Below are 20,616 nucleotides of genomic sequence, written 5' to 3' on the forward strand. Positions count from 1 at the left end.
TCCATGAAGTTTCAATTCCCAGCAATATTTTTTTCAAAAAGTTCTCACCTTGTCAAAAAAATATTTTTATTCAAGCAATAATTCGGAGTTCGAAATTTGACACAGGATTTATAATGGCTTCTGTTTATTATCTAGTTCCAAATGTAGATACTTTCTTGGAAAAATCTCAGAATCGTTCAAAGTAAGTTTAATTTCTTCAATGTTAAAAATATAAATACAGAGTTAAATGATATATTATACATAAAGAGTAATAAGTTATATATTTATATAGGCTAAAATTTATTGACTGCTCAAAAGGGTAGACCCACATGCGACCGTTGTCTTTCAAGACAGCTACCTCCACACTCAAAACTTCATCGAACAATATGTTCAATAAAATAAATGTTTTTGATCGTCTTTTTACTGAATTCTATTTTAGTCTATCATTTTTAATGTAGACTGAGGCGGTACATAATTGAACTGAACGAATCATTACTAATGGATGACAGTCGGCATTTGATCAAGAATATGTTATTATTTCCAGTGAAAATGCATCAATCGATAGGATTGTCTTCTGTAATGCTCGGATCATTCAGTCTTACGTACGAAGGTTTTTGATTCAACGATACATAAAGAAATTAAACAAGTCCGCTCTCGTCATCCAAAAATGGTACCGAGGTTGGCGCGGAAGGGTGTTCTACCGCCGACTTCTAAAGGGAACTGTAGAGCAAATGTATCTGGCATATTATAATAAAATGGCAGCTATCATTCAAAAGACGTGGCACGGATACCTTTCGCGTAGAGATATATTTTCATACTACGCTCTTAAGGCTTGGATATCGAAGGTCCAGGATAAAAATGACGAGGTGTTGACAGAAATCAAGACGAGGGAACACATCCTGAAAGAACAAAGGCTGGAAGAGTTTGAAATCGAGTCCAGGAAGTGGGTGGTTTTTATTCTAGCCAAATTGCATCACCTCTTACGCACGAAAGTATCTTCAGGAATTTATTCACAAAGGTTTTCATCGTGAGTATATCTACATATCTACCATATTAATTTGAAACAATGAATATATTTTAAATTTAAGTTATACGTGGTAAATACCACTATTTCATTAAATTTATTGTCATATGTGTTTCGATGCATCGTTTTCAAACACGGAAAATGATGCGGAATGCATCGAAATACGTGTCACAATAGATTTAAAGAAATAGTGGTAAAAATGGGTAGAATTTACCAAAAAGTGACTGAAGAATCAATTAATGAAAATATCTACACCTAGTAAACATAATATCCGTTTAACAATGTACGTGGCTTTCGGGATTCCTCTTTTGAGATACCAGGAGCATTTGAAATGTTTTCTACATTACATACATAATTTTACTATACTCGTATACAATGTGATTTTTGTCACCAGAGATCAGCATTGTAATAAGATCAAGCTTATTTCTAGAGCCCAAATAGCAGCGAAATGTTAAGTAAAAACTAGAGTTAATTAAAATTAATTATTGTGTTGTCATTAAGCTTATTGAAAAAGTGAGAAAATCTGACATAGATCTAACGAATTAACGACACTGTTTATGAGGAGTCTGGTCTATATGAATTTTTAATACTAATTTGTGGTTATTAGAACGTGGACGAGAGTTATTTGAAATGACAGTTACATAAGCAAAATTATTGCTTGTTAAATTGTGATCCAACATTTTTTAAAGAGCGATTAATTTAATTTAAGGATACACGATTGGATATACCTGTTACATTGAAAAAAAAAACATATATTTAAGGTCGGTCGAAGGTCGGTATAGGTGCACAGAATGTTGATAAATGATCATTTACCTGTTCGCCCGGGTCAAAGTACAAAATATCCATTGGTTTCCAGAACCTTATGTATTATAGTCTAGGTATTATGACTAATTATGGCTTTATAATATAGCTTAGAAGTGATCCTCTATGAACATTTTATGAATTATAAAATCATTAAAAAAATTGTGCTAAAGTTCGTAGTAAAATATATAAAAAAAACAATAAAATCCGATAAAATAAAGAACGGTTTGAAATCATGTTTTGAAGACAAATTTTAAAGAAGTATTTTGACACATTAAAATTTTGTTGATCTCAGAAAGTGATACTGAAAGGTAAATAATATAGGTGAAATATATTCTTTTTATTTTCGATAGTTATTTCTTTGTCCGGTAGTAAACTTTTCATCCATCTTGAATAAATATTAAGGTTAGAATTTCGTTACTGAAGAATCATTTGTCCTCTTTTCTAGTGAGTTATCAGATTTTGAAAAACTGCTCAAAAGCATTCATTACAAGAAATATATGACGCATCTGCGAAAATACTACACAAAAATTGTAAAAACCCAGAAACCTCCCCGAGACAGTGGAAAGTATCTGCCAATGATTGGACACGCAGACATGTATTGGTATTTGGACGAAGATGATATCCAAAAAATGATTTGCGTTGGAAAAGAACTCAAAGATATCAAAATGCAGAAGAATTATATAAATCACCCTAAGGACTTTGTTACAATTGGAAAACTTTCCTGCAAGGAAAGAAAACAGCAATGGTGTGTCCAGTCAGTGTTCTCCGGGAAATACCAAGAACCAGTCAGACAAATCGAAATCGTGAGTCAACACAAGTTTGACATTTCGTCCACAAAATTCAATAACTATGCAAATCAACGAGTATCCCGATCAACACTAAATTATATTGATTACCATATCAACGTATTATTACAAAATAATTTTTCGATATCTTTCAATAACCCTTGAATAGTTCCCTTATTAAAAAAAGTGGGAAAGATAAAAAAATAATGCAAAGGAATGTGTAAATTTTACTAAAAATATATTTCTATTTGAATAAAATTGTATTGTTTTCTTTGTCTAAGTCAGACGGTGAATTAATGTCATCCAATGAAATGATACAATCACTCTCAAAATTTTACTACGGTAGGTGGGGAGATTTGCTCCGAGCCCTTATACGATAGTTTTGTCCTTAGCCTTAAGCGCTCCATTTGAATTATTATTTAAGACCTCGACTCTCCCAAATTCTCAGTTTTTAATAAATGAATCTTCATGATTCTGTATTACAAACTAACTAATCAATTTCTATAGTCTCTTCGTATAAATACTTCAACACATTATTTTACAGTACAATCGATTACTTTTTAATGGGAAAAGTATTAGATGTGTATCTTTTTGTTTGAAATATTTATGACCTTAAAAAAATGCGTTCGTTTGGCTACCGTGCATTGCTAAAATATTTATGCTCTATATTTTTTTATTACTAGGAACTGTGCTGGACTGAACACGAATCACCTTGGGTGAGGATAAGAAGGATAGTTTTTTTTAACTCAAAAATATATTTACATTATGGGTAGGTATTTTTTATATAGCAATTCAAAATGATTTTTTTAGCTGGCAGCACATTATACAAATGTCGGTGTGACGTTCGGTGGTATTTTGACAGTCGGTTAAATTTTTTACGTTGCTTGTGTAACTTGTATCCTCGATTATTTCACGAATTTACTTTGCTAGTACATCGTCACCCTTCCTATCGCTGAAAAAATGTTTGTTCTCTACGAAAAGTAGTGTAATATTAAAATGTATGCTATTGTTATTAGATTATTGTAGTTTTATCAATAAGTTTTTCAAAACATGTACTGAAATGGATTTCAGCGCGTTAAATCCATTGAGTACGAACGCCGTTAGTTTAGCGGCAGGAAAAAACGATATAGTAACACTGAGGCACCTGCTTGATTCAGGAAAGAATCCTAATTGCACAGATAACCGAGGCTGGACTGCATTACATGTGTCAGCTGCTAATGACGCATACGAAGCTGTTAAGGTTCTTTTGGAATATCCGATAACATCACCTCTAGCAGAAACCTTCGAAGGACACACGGCGCTTTATCTAGCATGTAGAAACAAATGTTCAATGAAAACGATTGCATTACTATTGGAATATGGAGAAAATGTTGCGGAATATGCCAGCAATGAAATGGTTTCTCCATTGCACGTGGTATCTTGTCAGGGCCGTATGGACGTGGCGCAAGCATTGATAGCTGCGGGTTCAATCATCAGTCTTCAGGATTATGACGGAGATACTCCGCTACATGAAGCGGCCCACAGAGGTCACGCAGAACTCTCCTCGGTTCTTCTTCACGTCGGAGCTGACCCCACATTACGTAATGTCTATGGCTTGACACCGTTTCTTCTCGCTTGTTTCAATGGGTCATTAGAATGCGTGCGCGCTATATTTCCCTTTATATTGGATATAAATGAATGCGCCTATGATGGAAACACCGGTCTGATTTTAGCGGCGTTACGCGGCTCTTTAGATGTCACTACATTTCTATTAGAAAATAAAGCGAGTCCAGATATTGCCAACGATGAAGGATACCTTCCATTATATACAGCTGTCGTTCACGGACATGCGGAGATATTCAAGTTACTCTTGTCCGTTACAGATGTAGATAATATTAAAAATGATTTGATGAATATGGCTTGCAAACCTCTTTATTTCTCCATGGATATTCTGACAACATTACTAAAATCTAACTTAGGTCCCGAATTCTTCAACAAATGTGATAGATTTCACGTTATATTGGAAAAAATATTTGGATTTAGGCCTCGCTACACTGTGAACCCGCCGTTTTGCTCAATATTAAATATTATTGAATATATTTATAAGTATTCCGAAGATCTGTGCGAGACTTTAGTATATCTTTTGTTGACTAAAGGAGTTGCTGTTAATTCACTGTACAGAAGAGAATGTCCTCCTTTAGTATATTTGCATTACACTGAACACAATTATTGCCATGCACAGGTAATACTGTAAACCCTCTATTACTTAGTCAATTGAATTAATTGACCAACCAATTCCGCATTAATACTTTTTATGTTATATTTCAGGTGATTGATATATTAGTTAGCCAAGGTTGCGATGTTGATTATACCACAATGCCGCTTGATAGTCCCACGTTAGTACCTGATGCTATCATTGCTTCTATCACGTCTGGTGGACACACACTCCCGATACTTCTCACTTACTCGGTAAAGGTAGATCCAGAAGAAATCGTAGAGAAACTAAGTGACTACAATTTTATTGGTCAACGGATATCGGCTGAGGTGAACATATATTAACTTAACCAACCATAATAAAATTACCTGTACATTATAGGATGATAATGCGAACCTACATACAAAATACAAGTGAATTTAACATTTAATAAATATTTTTGTTACAGGTAATGCTCAAAATCCTGCCAATGTGTTGCCTGTCTATCAAGTACGCAGACACAGTGTATAAACAGGTTTCAATCTTGCAGCTCGTTGAAGATTCAAAAGGATTATCTGATATTTTAAATTTATTAAAGCAAAGCGATGTACCGAGTTTAAAACATTTATGCAGAAAAGCAATTAGAAGACGGATGAGATTGAATGCAACCACCACTGAAAAATTCCTTATTGCTTTAAAAATGTTACCTTTACCACTAATCCTTATGTTTTATTTAAGATTTTTATAAATATCAAAGGAGTTTTATTTATTGAAAAATTGTTTAATGTGTTATGGAGAATTTATTACAGTTTATTTAATGCTTATTGCAGTTTTTTTCTTTTTACTACTGTTGCTGCTGGTAAAACCCATGTGAAAAATTAATTTCAGCCAAAACTGTTCCTATGTAAATTCTGTGTAAATAATTTGCTAATATTATTGTTGGGATAATGTATATATTATTAAAAGATTTATTTTTTAACATCTTTAAATCAAATGTTTGGAGGGTAAATCAAGTAGCGAAATTTATTAATTCCAGACTTTTGATGCCTCCTATTTTTCATTATTTATGGTTTATTCCACTCTCATTATTGATTTTAACAAGGATTTAAATATTATATACTTGTATGTTCATGAAGGCAATTTTTTTTCACAATTTATACAATTTATTATATGCAATTTTTCAAATCTTTTACTTCTACAAGATAGTTATAAAAGTAATTGAATAAATGCCCCTTGTCAAAGTTGATTTCAGTTACTAAGCCACTGTTATGCCATTGTGATTTTGTGGTGAAAAAGAAATCACCTATTATTTTCGTGTTTGGATATGAACCCAGGACCTATTACTACTGCTTACTTACACTTGAATACACTACAGAAGAGGAAATCATTTGTTGAAACCAGGCCTAGAGCTCCGAAAAAAAATATTTTGTTTATACATATATATATATATATATATATATATATATATATATATATATATATATATATATATATGGGTTAGTCAAATGATTGTTTAAAATAAATATAATGTATTTAATGTGTCCTTTTCATTGTAATACTGAGCAAATAAATAATGGAACAAACCTATTGAATTAATTGTAAACCTGAGAATACTCCCCACTGAATGGCGTCATTAAATTTTGGGGTATGAATGTTTCTGAAATTTTCTAGAATATGAGAAGGGAGAAGTGCAAATTAAAAAGATATTTGGTAAAAAGTATTTTGTTTGGAAGATAATGTTGGTGCTTAATACAACGAGACAACATATTGTTAGCCGGATGTAAAAGAAGACTAATTGCACATAAAGAAATTTTACAGGGAAGGTAATTCAACTTTGGAAAGTGAGCTTTTTCAATCCTGTTAGTATTTTCTTTTTAATATTTAGATTCATAATATTTGGACATATATGCATTATAAAATCAGAAGTATAAAAGATTTATGAAAATTTAAAAAAAAAATCTGCATTCAGGTGATGATTTTTATCAATACAGAAATAAAATTTAAACAAAAACAACTACTAACCCCGAAAAAATCAATTACTTGTTTTTTTTTTATAGCAATACTAAAGTCACTTGTCACTTGATTATTTTTCTATAATTTGACGTTTTTCCCATGTGCGTTTGTGAGTTTATTTTAGAAGTTTGTTAGATTACAACAAAATAATTTAAAAATGCCTGCTTCAAAAGAGGCGTTGAAAAAAAGAAAACACGCAGTCGCTTCAAAAATAAAAGTGAAAACTAAATCTGATGAGAATGACGACGCTATTGTCAGAGATCCTACTATTGTGAGTATTTTAGGGTTATGATCTTTCTTTGATTCGATCAAACATTTTTGGTTTCAATAATAAAAATGTACTTATTACAGTGATGATAGTTGCACATAATAAAATTTATATGTCATTTAAATAAATTGTTTTTGGTAGAAAACGGAGGATTTGCTGGGATCTGTAAACAATGAGGATGCCGACAGCACAGATTCAGAAGGCGAAGTTGAGGATTCAGATGGAGAAATGGATGTAAGTTTATTATGTCGTTATTATTTCAATAGAAAACAACATAACGCCATATATTATTATCGCACCACTGATGCGAATGCAAAATATGTGTTTTAACCATGTTTTTTTTTATTGCAATGCTAGTTAAGATTCGAGATAAGACCCAAAGTAATCATTTGAAATGGTTTGACAAGTCGTGTATTATAAATTAATGGAGTTCCCACAGAACTCCATTTGTCCCACCCACAGGCGGGTGGGACAAATGGAGTTCTGTAAAGTTATTTATGTGATTTTGTGTCGTGCCTAGAAGTAGGATTTTTTTAAAAAGTGAACTGAGCGAGCACATATGAAACTTGTTTGTATGAAATTTATCGACGCGGCCATCGTAGTCCCACCTAATGTGGCAGAACCGTCTATTGGGACAAGGTGGAAAGTGAATTAATTAAAGTCCAGGTGTAATTATCACATTGAAAAACCTTAAACTATAAATTATTTTTGTATCTCCTGTATGTTATGTTTATAATCTAATCATTAAAAAAAAATATTATTAAAAAATTTAAAAAAATAAAAATATAAATTTTGTATTACCATGTTAGTATTCGGCTCAACACAGGCCATGCCTAAAGAGCCGTAATACGTATACTAAATGTATATATGAAATGAATATGTATATTGAATGTATCTATGTATTATGAAAAAAATAAAAAATAAAAAATAAAAATAAAAATTGTGTGTAATTATCTCAAGTGGTAAATCTGATGAGGCTATAATGAATTGTGTTGTATCCATTAATGCAGGTTTTATCTCAAATTTGTTGGTTTTTGGGAAACTGTAGCCAGTGTAGTTAGTGAAGTAGTGGATGTATAATTTATAACCTTTGTCCACATAAAAAATGATTTATTTAAGTATTAATACTTATATTATATTCATATTCGATGATAAAACTTTCTGTTAATGGATGAACTGTTTAACCTTACAAATAAAATCTTGCATTCTTTAAATTTTTAACTTATTGTATTGTTTTTCCAGAAACCTATTTTTGATTCTGATGATGATGACGAATTATCTTTTGAATCTAGCAGTTCGGGAGAGGTAATTTTATTATTAATATTTTTATATTTATATTGTGGTTGTTAATTGACAACATTGTTTTAATATAGAGATAGTAAAAATGACATGTAAAATTAAATAAAATTTGTATATTTATGATATTTCTTATGAAAACTCTGTCTCAAAGTCCGCAACACTAACCACATGACCACAACCCGATTCGGGAAAAACATGGCATTTTGCAAAAGTCTAAGGAGCTGTATAATCCGCTTTAACATGTTGATCGCCAATGTCAGCCACCAATGACCGACACACGGCATTATAATTGCGTCTCGTCGGCCACCAGAGGCTGACACCTTGTACCTTATATTGACTTTATATGACAATATAAGGTACAAAGTGTCAGCCTCCGGTAGCTGATGAGACGCAATTAAAATATCTTGTGGCAATCAAAGTGTTAAGCAGAAGTCTGCGAAAAAACTTACGTGGTTTGACTTTTTGAGGTACAGAGTAGGATGCAGCCATCCATGGTCATAACGTTATCAAGAAAAAGCAATACACTTGACTAGGTTAGGTACTTTGCTTGCTGCCCGAGAACCTTAATCAAGCTTGTTTCTTTTACAATGTGTCAGGTTCCCGTCCCTTAGAATATCCACTCCTGAAAATTTGTCAGCAGTTCTCGTCTGAACTTCGGAATTTGGGATGTGGGATAATGCAAGGGAGCTGGTAGCCGACAGAAGGCCCTCAGGGCAGTTTGTGGTGTCCATATTTATGAATGAATTTTATTTCTAAGTCAACATGTTCTCATTTTTCTAGGACAGTGAAGATGATGACGAAGAAGGATCCGATGATGAATCAGAATCAGGATTTGAACAGGATTCCAGTGATGATGGCTCGGATAGTAAAACAAAACAAACTAAAAAAAAGAATCAAATTAAACCAGATCCCAAAATTCCCAAGTCCAAAACGGTAGAGGTTTCTAAAACACCTAAACAAGACCAAAAAGCAAAGTCTTCAAAACAAAAACCCGCAGTTGTTCGTGAAAAAAATGCATCGAGTGATTTTAAAAGTAAATCGGATAAAAGCAAACCAGATATAGTCAAAGGAAAAGGAGGGGCTTTAGCAAGTACACAAAATGAAAATAAATTAAACCTTAAAAATATTACAATAAGTGCACAAGAATCAACAGTAGAAAGTAAAGATGATGATGAAATAGAAACTAAAAAAAGTAAGTGATTTATTAAAGCATACTTATGTAAAACGTTTTCATTTAAATCTACCTGCATTCGGCAAACAGTCTGTAACACATTTGATAAAATACAATGTATGTCCAATGTGTTTTGAGATACAGTTTGTGACAGCGCAGTAATCGAAATCCAATTATGTATCAATTTCTCTGGACCAAATGTTGACATAATAATTTTTAGCTTAAACCGTAGTAAAGTCTTTATGCTACTAATTTTTTGACTTAATGGTTCTTAACAAATGTTTAAAATAATGAATAAAATATGTCATAATTCTGCCGTGTAGTGTAAATGTCACAGCTGATTTGAAATGTACTATCAAGAATAAAATGAAAAAGTATAGCTGCAAAAAAGTAATTTACTTTAAATGTAAATGGAGGATTTAAAAAAATGTTTTTATTATTAATTTATTATGTTTTTAGATATGAATCTATTTTTGTGACTGGTTTTTAGATGAGTATTCAAGTGATGACTCTTCAGATGAGGAAGATCGTAGAAATACAATAGGAGACGTGCCATTACATTGGTACAAGGACTATCCGCACATTGGCTACGATTGGGACGGCAAACAAATTCTTAAGCCGGTTCAACGAGATCAAATAGAAGAATTTCTTAAGTGAGTATATTACCTATCCAGAACTAGTGTTTAAACAAGTAAAAATTTTAAAACCATTACATTGTGCAAATAAGAAATTCAATTATTTTTGTTATAACAGTTTATCATGGAAATTTTAGCATTTAATTCCATCGAAGTATCTTATTTTCAATTTGAGTTTTACTTGGTAAATACCACTATTTCTTCAAATCTATTATGTCATATGTTTCGATGCATTCCGCTTCATTTTCAAACACCCTATGATGCGGAATGCATCGATACACGTGTCAAAATAGATTTTAAGAAATAGTGGTATTTACTAAGTAAAATAAATTAAAAATGTATAGATTTTAACACAAAGTGACTGCCGAATCAATTAATTAAATATCTTTTTGATGGATACAGTACAAAATTCGCTGTCAATTCGCTTTCAATGCTACGTAGATATCGAATTCTCAAGTTCAAACTAATTTCTTTTTTTTTCACAGGCGATGTGAGGATCCAGATTTCTGGAGAACGGTACATGATCCCCTGACAGGACAAGATGTCATTCTCAGCAAAGCGGACTTGGAGATCTTAGCTAGGTTGAGACATGGCAAAACTCCAGATCCCTCATTTGACGATTATCCGGTAAAACAATCTTGAACATAATGCATCAAAAATATTCCCAATCGGTCATATTATGATAGTCTCTCTTGGCTTACAATAGCATATCAAATAAATATTTGGTGAAATATTTTGTCCACCTTCGTACATAAATCAAATGTTGATTTTCGGAAGGCTCAAAATAAGTATGTATTAGGTAACGATTATTTACTGTAAAATATATTTGATACTACCTGTACCCGACCGCACGTTTCTGTGGTTCCGTCTGGTTAAATGGAAAAGAAATAAAAGGGACAGCACACATTTCTAGTATTTTCAATTTCACAACAACGAATGATGGTTGAACATTGTGGTTGAAAAAGCTGTTTTAATGTCCATTTTTTTTACCTGTCACAGGTAATAAATCTAAATCTTCTATATTTTTTTGTATCACATCCAGACAGGAGTATTAAGTATATAATTTTTTAAACATTTGAAAAATCCTATTAATGAATGAGAGTGCAGTATTTCCTTATCAATATGGATATGTTATTTAAAAAATAAGCTATTTATGAAATTCATCATTATTTTAAGGTATTGTGTGCAAATTTTTTACCCTGTGTAAATTTCCCAAAGTTAGGCATATCCTTTTCTGTTTATGAGTGCTGTAAGTGGTTTTAATGGCATTATACTAATTTTACTATGTTATGTTTCAAGGAATGGGTGGAATGGTTCTCGAGCGAAGTTCTCCAGACTCCGGTTCGAGCGTTCCCCGAGCACAAGAGATCGTTCCTTCCCTCGCAGTTGGAGCAGCGTCAGGTCAACCGACTGGTCCGCGCCTTACGAGCCGGATGGATCAAGACCAAGGAACAGGACAGGATAGACAGAGAAAAGAAGAAGGTACTGCGGAACTGTCATCTTAACCCATTGCACCACTAATAAAGATGACATAATTTGTTCATACACTTTTTAATTTCGACACATTTTTTATCACAATAACATTAAGACTAAATTACACACAAAATAAAAATGGTAAAACATAATATGTAGCATATTTTTTTGTGATTATTTCATTTTGTTATGAAATCAGTAACCAAAATATACTCATATAAGTCATTTTTATAGTTATTGTCATTCAGTTTTAATGTAAAAATAATACTTCAAAGACAAAGCCTTGCTAGTCAGTGACAAATTGATCTTGGCCGGCGATTTTCCCGCTTCGTGTTGCAATGAGTTAACTCCTATTAAAGGGAATTGACTGAAGTATTATTGATTTATTTATTTGTTTTCTTTAGGAGCCGCGTTTCTACATGTTATGGAGCACCGATGACCAGGCGGAGGAAATGAGGAGGATCCGAAATCACATCCCAGCACCAAAAAGGGCACTTCCTGGCCACGCAGAGAGCTATAATCCACCTCCTGAGTACTTGCTTGATGAAAGAGAGGTATGGCCAAACTAAATATATCTCCTAGGCATTTGGTCTCCTGAGATTTTGGTGATAAACATTTTGCGGAATGAAATACCTACTGCGATACAACAATCTGTCGAAAGTTAACAAGTATATTTAAAAAAAAAAAAATTCTTCTCCCTTGTGGAAGTAATGATTCTTCTCCAGTTATCCCTTGACTGCGCTGCACGTAGTACTTCAATCACCGAGGTGCCTGCTGCTGTTTTAATTTGATTGATCCATCATGTGCGGGATCTTCCTCTCCCTCTTTTCCCCTTCAGGTTACCAATCACAACCAGTCATTCCAGGCTATCCTCATTGCTACATGCAACGTGTATAAAGAACTGAAGAATCCGTTGTGTACAGACATTGGCCAGAGTCAAGCCATCCAAGTATATTATTTAAAAAAAAAAAACAATAAATTTTGTTAATTCAAATATTGTCCGCCTCCATAGTGTAATGGTCAGCACGCTCGGCTACCATTCTGGGGGTCCCGGGTTATTCCCAAGGGGGTAAAAATAAATATTTTTTCACTCTAACATTTATTCAATATTACCCTGGACTGGTACCTGAAGCGGAAAGCTGATCAACTTTCCTTCATGTGTTAACGATCAAGATAACACTGTGTTTATATGCAGTGCCCTATGCACCACTGGGGTGCGGATAAGGGTTTGAAGAAGAAGAAGAAGAACCAAATATCTAGCCCCATTCCCACATTATATCATACTTAAATTCTTTCCAGTCGTTTTGCATTCCTTTATACCCATTATCTTGTGTGATTTCCTGTTAATTTTTGAAGATAAGACCGTTAATTAACCCTTTTTTTTACAGATGAAACAGTGGAAGAGAATGGAGAACACACCTTGGAAGAGGAAGTATACTTTCTTACCACAGAAGTATGCCTCTCTTCGCGAAGTGCCGGCATATTCCAGGTACACCCGGGAGCGTTTCCTGCGCTGTCTGGATCTCTATCTTGCCCCACGCGCCATCAAAATGAGGGTAAATAACAAACCTATTAGGTACTGATCATATGATGCATTGAGAATCAAGGAATCTTACATTATTTTATTTTTTTAGCTCACCATCGAACCTCATCAGCTGGTCCCCAAACTACCGAACCCACAGGATCTGCAGCCCTTCCCGACCCATGAGAGTATGGTGTACAGAGGACATACCGATATAGTGCGATGCATTGATGTGGATCCAACTGGACAGTACATGTATTCCGGATGCGATGATGGAACAGTTAAAAGTAATATTCTCGCATTTCTCGTAGACATATGTACTTTTTTTTGTTAAACCGTGTATCCTTCTTCCAGTGATTCAGCCACCCTTATATGGGCTTTCTTCGGGGTAAACTTATTTCACAATTTTACAACGCGCTGACATTATTCTGACCACTATTTTGTGTGTCTTTTCTTTTTTTCCTTTGAAAACATTTATCTGCAAATTCTTTTAATATGTTTATCAATTCATTTCGAACATTACAAATGAGGATTTTAATATCATTGTGTCATGTTGTGGTCCCGTGGTTAGTGTCGCGGACTCTTGTATCAGAGTTTCTCGGTTCGAACCCACTCTACCACAATTTGATACCTATTTCTAATAATAATAAGCCCCTTAGGTCGTTTGTGCACTACCCGTAATTTTACCATCTGGCAGTCCGATTTTGAAAAATTAAAGCGACTACGACAGTTTAGTGTGATCAAATTTATGCGCAACGTGTTCACGCACCGATCAAGAGCACCGATCCGAAGAAAGATGGACAAAAGCACAAGCCAATCATCATTTTAAAACGCTAACTGACGTGCCGGACGGTAAAATTCCACATAATTCAGTGTAGTGCACAAACGCCCTTGGGCTCACAGAAATAGTATGAAATGGAAGTATTTTTGTAAATAATAAAAACACAAATATTTCTCTTTTTTAAGGAAAAAAAAATCAGGGAGAGTTTTCATTAAACTGGACAACTTTTAATGTTTTTATAAAATATACCCATTATACGACTCTCTACCTTGTCATTTATATAATATATTACATGGTTAGAACGGCTCTTCAGACCTCTAATGGTATCTTTTTGCAGTATGGGAAGTCAGCACTGGGCGTTGCTTGAAGACCACCAAGATCGGTGAAGACGCTGTCAAGAGTGTGCAGTCTACTCCTGTGACATCGCTCTCCCTCCTGGCTGTGGCGTGTGGCCAACGCATGTTGCTGGTGTCTCCTGGAAAGGGAGTGGGAGACCACAAAGTGGCCGAGAGGACCGAAGAACTGCTGGCTGAAGCCCCGGACAACTCGGAATATATCGGTAAGCTATCGTCAATAATATTTTATTTAAGTCCGCCTCCATAGTGTATTGGTTAGTGTGTTTAGCTACCGCGATGGAGGTCCCGGGTTCGATTCAGGTGGGGGTGAAAATAAATATTAGTGATTTTACACCCTAGTATTTATCCACCTAATCCACTAATTTATCCACTCTAATATTTTTGTCCACCTCCATAGTGTAGTGGTCAGCGCATTTGGCTACCGTGATAGAGGTCCCGGGTTTGATTCCCAAGGGGGTTAAAATAAATATGGGTTATTTTCACTTTCATAATTATTTTATATCATCCTGGACTGGTACAGGAAGCGCAGAGTTGATCACCTTGCCTTCATGCAATTATAGATTGAGATAAAACTGTGCCGCTATGATACAGAGCCCTATGCATCATTGGGTGCGAATAAAGGTTAAAAGAAAATGAAATAATATTTATTTAATATTACCCTGTTCTGGTACCTGTAGCGCAGGATTGATCACCTTGCCCTCACGTAAATGACGATCAAGATAACACTGCGTCAATATGATGCAGTGCCTTACACACTACATATTGGATGCGGATAAGAGTTAGAAAAGTTGACAATAATGCTGACTAATTGCTCATGACAGAGTCAAATCTTTCAAGATCGCGTGAGTAGTGGTGTTTTGGGAAAAATGCCATGAAGGAGACGTTTAATGAAAATAACTAATGCAAACTACATAGTTCTAGCAATTAACTCCATACTGCACCATTATACATGTTTTATTATTTAATTTCTAATTAATATAAATTCTTTTGTAATTTTTTTTATAGCTGATGAAAGGATTCGAACTGCTGTTCAATGGGAAACAGTATCACCAGAGCAGTGGAAATTGGGAGTTAGAATCAGCGTTAGTCACTTCAAAGAAGTCAAACAGGTAAAAAGCACATGATAAAACTGGAAAAAATTCATTATGACAAAGACTAGGCAATTAAAAACAAAAAACAAAATACAATCAGTAGTATGTATTAATATTGAATTTATCTGTAATAAGAAATAAACTAACTAACTAACTAACCATCACGCCGCTTCCCCGCAGCGGTAGGTAGAGAGAATAGAGCGCCACACCACTCTGTCCTTGCAAACATTCATCGCCTCTTCCACGTTAATGCATTCCTCATACATACCCGCCGATTGTTACGACTCCTAACCTGACCACTTTCAAGTATTTGGCATACCTGATTGTGCCATGTTTTTCTCGGTCTTCCTCTGCTTCTTTTCTCGCTAACATTCGCCTCATAAATTTGTTTTACCGTTCTTTCCTCACTCATTCGTTCTACATGTCCAAACCATCTCAACACACCTTTCTTAATTTTATCGATAATGCTTATCTCAGCTTTGCATTCCTTCCTTATTCCGCTATTCGTACATCTATCATACATCGTTTTGTCGCACATTCTTCTGAGAGATCGCATTTCGACTGCATTCAGTCTACTTTCATCCTTCTTTTGCCAACTCCATGTTTCACTTCCATACATTAGAGTTGGAACCAGGACTCCGTTGTGCACTTCTAGTTTAGTTTCCGCTGATAGGTTTTTATTTGCTATAACTGATTTCAGTGCACCATTCACTTTATTCCCAGCATTCACTCTCCTTTCTATGTCTTAATAATGTAATAAGAAATATGGAATATGAAAAGGATAAAACTATAACTATATTTTAATAAAAAGAAAAACTAACAAAGAAAAAATTAACATCAAGTGTGTCATTAATTGTTTTAACTGTAAGATTCGAAATTACAAAACTTGCTACCCTCGTTATATCATTGTCCTTACTTTTACCATGAAGATTATAAATTCTTTCATTAATTGATTCGGCAGTCACTTTGTGGTAAAATTCATCCATTTTTAATTAATGTTTTACATAGTAAATATCACTATTTCGTAAAATCTACTCTGACACGTGTTTCGATGCATTCCGCATGATACGGTGTTTGAAAATGATGCGAAATGCATCGAAGCACATGTCACAGTAGATTTTAAGAAATAGTGGTATTTACTAAGTAAAACATTAATTAAAAATTATGAATTCTGTTGAAGTATTTCATAATGATAACAGAGAACTGATACTAATGATAATTAGTACCTGCAAGTTGTAATGGCATGGCTACCAACTCTTCAAAACCATGTTTTTTTTTAATTTTTATGTTTTTGCATTAATGAAAGCAGAGTGATCGCTGTTGAATTGTGCTCCCTCATACGAATGTGTGGAAAATCATTGTAAAACAGAATTAAAAACGAAGATATACAAAAGGAAAGTAAGGCTGAACTGGGGATAGTTGAAAAGATTAAGAAGAGTTCTTTAAGGTGGTATAGACATGTAGAGAGAATGGATAGCGAGAGAATGACTAAGAAAGTATATTTGATGAATGTGAGCGGGAACAGAACGTGAAAAAGACTTGGCAAGATCAGATCAATCAGAACCTTAAATCAGGTGGTGTTAAAAGTCTGCGTAATCGAAGGGCATGAGTGACTAGATGCAGGGCTTTTTTTTTTCATGTAAATCGGTAGAATGTCGTTCTGTCACCTTTTTTCACGGATAAATTTAATTTTTTATATTTTCAAAATCAATTAGACGAAACAATGTTTGCGTTTACATAATTACCATCTGTAATTATATAATCCGTCATGATGATAAAATATGATATCGTAATATTTAAATGATGTTTTAATAGTTTTTTTTTTGTAAAAAGCTTGACATAAGTGAGTTCCATGACCTTTTCTGTTTAAAAAAAAAGCCCTGACAAATAATGTTTGGATATTAAGAGTGTATGTCAGGACAGAAGAGTGTGGCGTTCCATCCTCTCCTACTTACCCCTGCGGAAAAATGGTGTGATGATAGTAGTAGTAGTAGTTTATTGTTCAGATTTAAATTCTTTGATTTTTTTCAGGTTGTCTGGCACGGGCGAGGTGACTATTTGTGCGTGGTATTGCCAGAGGGAGCTAACCGCTCCGTGGTGGTGCATCAAGTTTCCAGGAGGAGGTCTCAGCTGCCGTTCACTAAAGCCAAAGGAATGGTTCAGTGCGCCTTGTTCCATCCGATAAGACCATTCCTTTTTGTTGCCGTAAGTTTAATTAACACATTACACAAAGACACATTAATCAAAGTACAGTAGACGCGCTTTTAACTGGCGCCGCTTTAACCGGCCTCTTCTAGGAATGTTTTGAATATTGAAAGTATTGACTTTGTGGATCATATTGATATATTATTTTGAGAAATAAAAGTCTTTGCTTTTGATCCACTCACATTTTTATTACCAACCAACTAGTTTCGGCAACAACCTTTTCCCTCTTCAGGGTTTAATTTATGACTGATAATTAATTAAGTCATAAATTAAACCATGAAGAGGGCAACAGGTTGCTGCCGAAACTAGTTGGTTGTTAATAAAAATTTGAGTGGATCAAAAAACAAAGTCTTTTTATTTCTCAAAATAATATATCTTCTAGGAATGCCTAGTGCCCGAAATACACGCTTTTTTGGAGTGATGTGTGGCTTTTTCCTGTACATATTTTTTATAGTTTATGAAATATTAATTTTTAATTTGATTTTCTAATGCAGAATAAATGTTCTGTATTCCTAGTGTTATTAAAAAAATATATGTTTTTTTTTCCTTGCGAAAATTGTGTTTTTCACTACCTTCTCTTTAACCGGCTTTTTCGCCATCCGGCCCTGGGTCGGTCTAGTCAAGGCCGTTTAAGAGAGCGTCTACTGTATTTGCATTTAAGAAATTATTAATAAGTGCTTTAAACACGGTAGATATGTTAAAAATATAGATGTACATAAATATTTTTCTTTGTGCTCCGTGTAATGCTTCTGAAATTTGGTATCTAATAGTTGATTATATATTTTTTAAAATAAAAGCTGGAAGTTTAAAATTCAATAGAATTCCTTACTGTGTTTTATTGAATGTAATTTCTATTAATGTTTTTTTTAGACTCAACGTATCGTAAGAGTGTATGATCTGGTAAAGCAAGAGTTGGTGAAGAAACTTCTGACTTCCGCGCAATGGATCAGCTGTATGGCCATACATCCCGCTGGTGACAATTTACTTGTTGCCTCGTATGATAGAAAAATGATGTGGTAAGCATATTCATATACTTGAATGCTACAATTTGGCATTAACATTTGGATTTCTTGTGCCATTTTGTAATACTGTGCAGCATTAATACTTTTTCTTGATGTTTTGAACATTATGCAACCATTGTCATCTGTTTTTAGAATCAGCCCAAAATGTTACACATTTTAATAAAGAACCTCAAGGAAGTTATTATTCTTAATATTTTAGGTTGGACTGTGTGTATATGAAACTAACTAATGATATAAGAATTTAAAAGAAAACCTAATAAATATTTAATACTAAAATAGGCTATTTATTGATTTGGCGTTTAATTTGTATAACTCCATTTTAATTTATGTATTAATTTTAAATCAAACACAGATTTTTTGAGTCTACTAAGTTTAAGACTCAAAAAATCTGTGTTTGATTTAAAATTAATACATACATAAACTAAAATAGGCCATTAACCTTTCCGGTCCCCATAAAAAAGTCTAGGTAGACAGTTACGCATTGGGCAAAAATTTACTTGTCCTCTGCTCCACATACTATTGTAATAGACATGAGTGAAGAAAAATGTGGGCTTGCATTTTAACTTCATAATACTAATGATAAAAAATGTCGAATAACATTCAACATGGGACCTGCGAGGAAAAAATCCATATCTAATGAGATTCATTATTGGACTTGTAATTTTTTTGTGGTTATTTTAACATTATATTGTTTGTTTATTTAGGTTTGATCTTGACTTATCGAGTAAGCCATACCAGACTCTCCGACTTCACAGTGCAGCAGTGAGAGGGGTTGCCTTCCACAAGAGATATCCACTCTTCGCATCTGGATCTGATGACAGGAAACTCATCATATCCCACGGAATGGTATATAAGTAAGTGCGAAACATTTACCTAACGCAAACATAGTATTATTGATGCATTCTCTGCTTTGAATGGGATGGTCAGTAAATAACATGATGAATCTTAAATATTGATTTTTGGGGTCTTAAGGTGGAGACTGACCGGAGCACTTCATCGTAACGTAACACGTTACGATGCGAGCGTTCAGGCAGTCAGTACACCGAGCCGAGCGCTCCATCCATAGTTTCGGATGCTCGATGATGCTGGCCGCGAGCGATGTTACGACGTTATGTTACGACAAAATGCTCCAGTCAGTCTCCACCTTTAGGGGATAAGACGAAGAAAGATAAAAACTCGCTTGAAATTTTAGCATTCTACTTACATACTAGGTAATTTATAATTGCATTAAATGCAGCAAATTTTCTTTTGTAATGATAAGATATGCCATTGGTATTCTAGACCCATTGTATTAGTCGCCATCTTGAATTTTTAATCATTACTGTACAATAAAAATGAATATTAATAGTTATTTTATTTGTCTACAACTTTAGTTACTTTATAATTTTTTTTAATAACTAAAAATATAATGAGTTTAATTGTGTATTTTATTCTGTTGTGTTTGTTTTTTTAGTGATCTTCTCCAGAATCCACTGATAGTTCCACTAAAGCAGCTACAGACTCACGAAGCTCACGAGGACTTTGGCATCCTTGGAGTCACCTTCCATCCTCTACAGCCGTGGGTCTTCTCAGCAGGGGCTGATTGTACCATTCGACTATACACATAATTTTGTTGACATGTCACATCAATATAAATATTAAAAAATAAATATTTGATATCTTTTCATTTTCCAATTTCCTATCCCATATTGACCCTGGGAATGGAACCCGGAACCTCCAGCTCAGCAGCCTAATCCGCTAACAGCCATTACAGGGTGGATGAATGATTGCCTAATTTTTTTTTTTATTAAAAATGATTTTCATAATATGTATAGTTTAAAAAATAGGAGTTTATGCCAGTTACTAGAACCTCTAGGCATTTTATAATAAAACATTTTTTTAAAATTAAGAGGCATAAAATTAAAATTATCCTTCATTAGTAAAAAATATATATTATGCAGTTAGTAAAAAATCATAAAAACAGTGCCTGTGTTGACTTGACTGGCATGATGAAAATTATTGTTTCGAATATAGGT

The 20,616-nt window shown here is 33.9% G+C and overlaps 2 protein-coding genes and 1 long non-coding RNA gene across 3 annotated transcripts; all 3 read left to right on the forward strand.

Annotated features, from left to right (window-relative positions):
• The first annotated feature begins 109 nt into the window (after positions 1 to 109).
• On the forward strand, positions 110 to 2,840 carry LOC148308170 (uncharacterized). Its single transcript, XR_015837716.1, has 3 exons — positions 110 to 181; positions 524 to 1,006; positions 2,253 to 2,840. It is a non-coding gene; the product is annotated as an uncharacterized LOC148308170 (long non-coding RNA).
• Positions 2,841 to 3,610: 770 nt separating this feature from the next.
• Positions 3,611 to 5,589, forward strand: LOC148308171 (uncharacterized). The gene is made up of 3 exons (XM_088262186.1): positions 3,611 to 4,813; positions 4,900 to 5,115; positions 5,235 to 5,589. The coding sequence occupies exons 1-3, from the start codon at positions 3,653 to 3,655 to the stop codon at positions 5,511 to 5,513; spliced, it is 1,656 nt and encodes a 551-aa protein (XP_088118312.1). The 5' UTR covers positions 3,611 to 3,652; the 3' UTR covers positions 5,514 to 5,589.
• A 1,272-nt stretch (positions 5,590 to 6,861) lies between these two features.
• Positions 6,862 to 20,250, forward strand: LOC148308172 (ribosome biogenesis protein BOP1 homolog). Its single transcript, XM_088262180.1, has 16 exons — positions 6,862 to 7,049; positions 7,188 to 7,280; positions 8,289 to 8,351; positions 9,126 to 9,537; positions 10,007 to 10,169; positions 10,637 to 10,778; positions 11,451 to 11,633; positions 12,029 to 12,178; positions 13,013 to 13,180; positions 13,259 to 13,433; positions 14,265 to 14,486; positions 15,289 to 15,392; positions 17,406 to 17,579; positions 18,450 to 18,595; positions 19,306 to 19,455; positions 20,055 to 20,250. The coding sequence occupies exons 1-16, from the start codon at positions 6,936 to 6,938 to the stop codon at positions 20,206 to 20,208; spliced, it is 2,613 nt and encodes an 870-aa protein (XP_088118306.1). The 5' UTR covers positions 6,862 to 6,935; the 3' UTR covers positions 20,209 to 20,250.
• Positions 20,251 to 20,616: the final 366 nt, after the last annotated feature.

The sequence above is a fragment of the Brachycentrus maculatus genome, unplaced genomic scaffold (genome assembly GCF_059751285.1).
Source record: "Brachycentrus maculatus isolate JH-2025_06_01 unplaced genomic scaffold, ASM5975128v1 h1tg000175l, whole genome shotgun sequence".
Lineage (NCBI taxonomy): Eukaryota > Metazoa > Arthropoda > Insecta > Trichoptera > Brachycentridae > Brachycentrus > Brachycentrus maculatus.

Bases quoted from the DNA above. Each gene is read 5' to 3' on its own strand.
- LOC148308171 (XM_088262186.1), top strand. From the start codon at position 3,653: ATGGATTTCAGCGCGTTAAATCCATTGAGTACGAACGCCGTTAGTTTA. The intron at 4,814-4,899 runs GTAATACTGTAA...GTTATATTTCAG, and splicing joins ACAATTATTGCCATGCACAG to GTGATTGATATATTAGTTAG. The intron at 5,116-5,234 runs GTGAACATATAT...TTTTTGTTACAG, and splicing joins GTCAACGGATATCGGCTGAG to GTAATGCTCAAAATCCTGCC.
- LOC148308172 (XM_088262180.1), top strand. From the start codon at position 6,936: ATGCCTGCTTCAAAAGAGGCGTTGAAAAAAAGAAAACACGCAGTCGCT. The intron at 15,393-17,405 runs GTAAAAAGCACA...GATTTTTTTCAG, and splicing joins ACTTCAAAGAAGTCAAACAG to GTTGTCTGGCACGGGCGAGG. The intron at 18,596-19,305 runs GTAAGCATATTC...TTGTTTATTTAG, and splicing joins TATGATAGAAAAATGATGTG to GTTTGATCTTGACTTATCGA.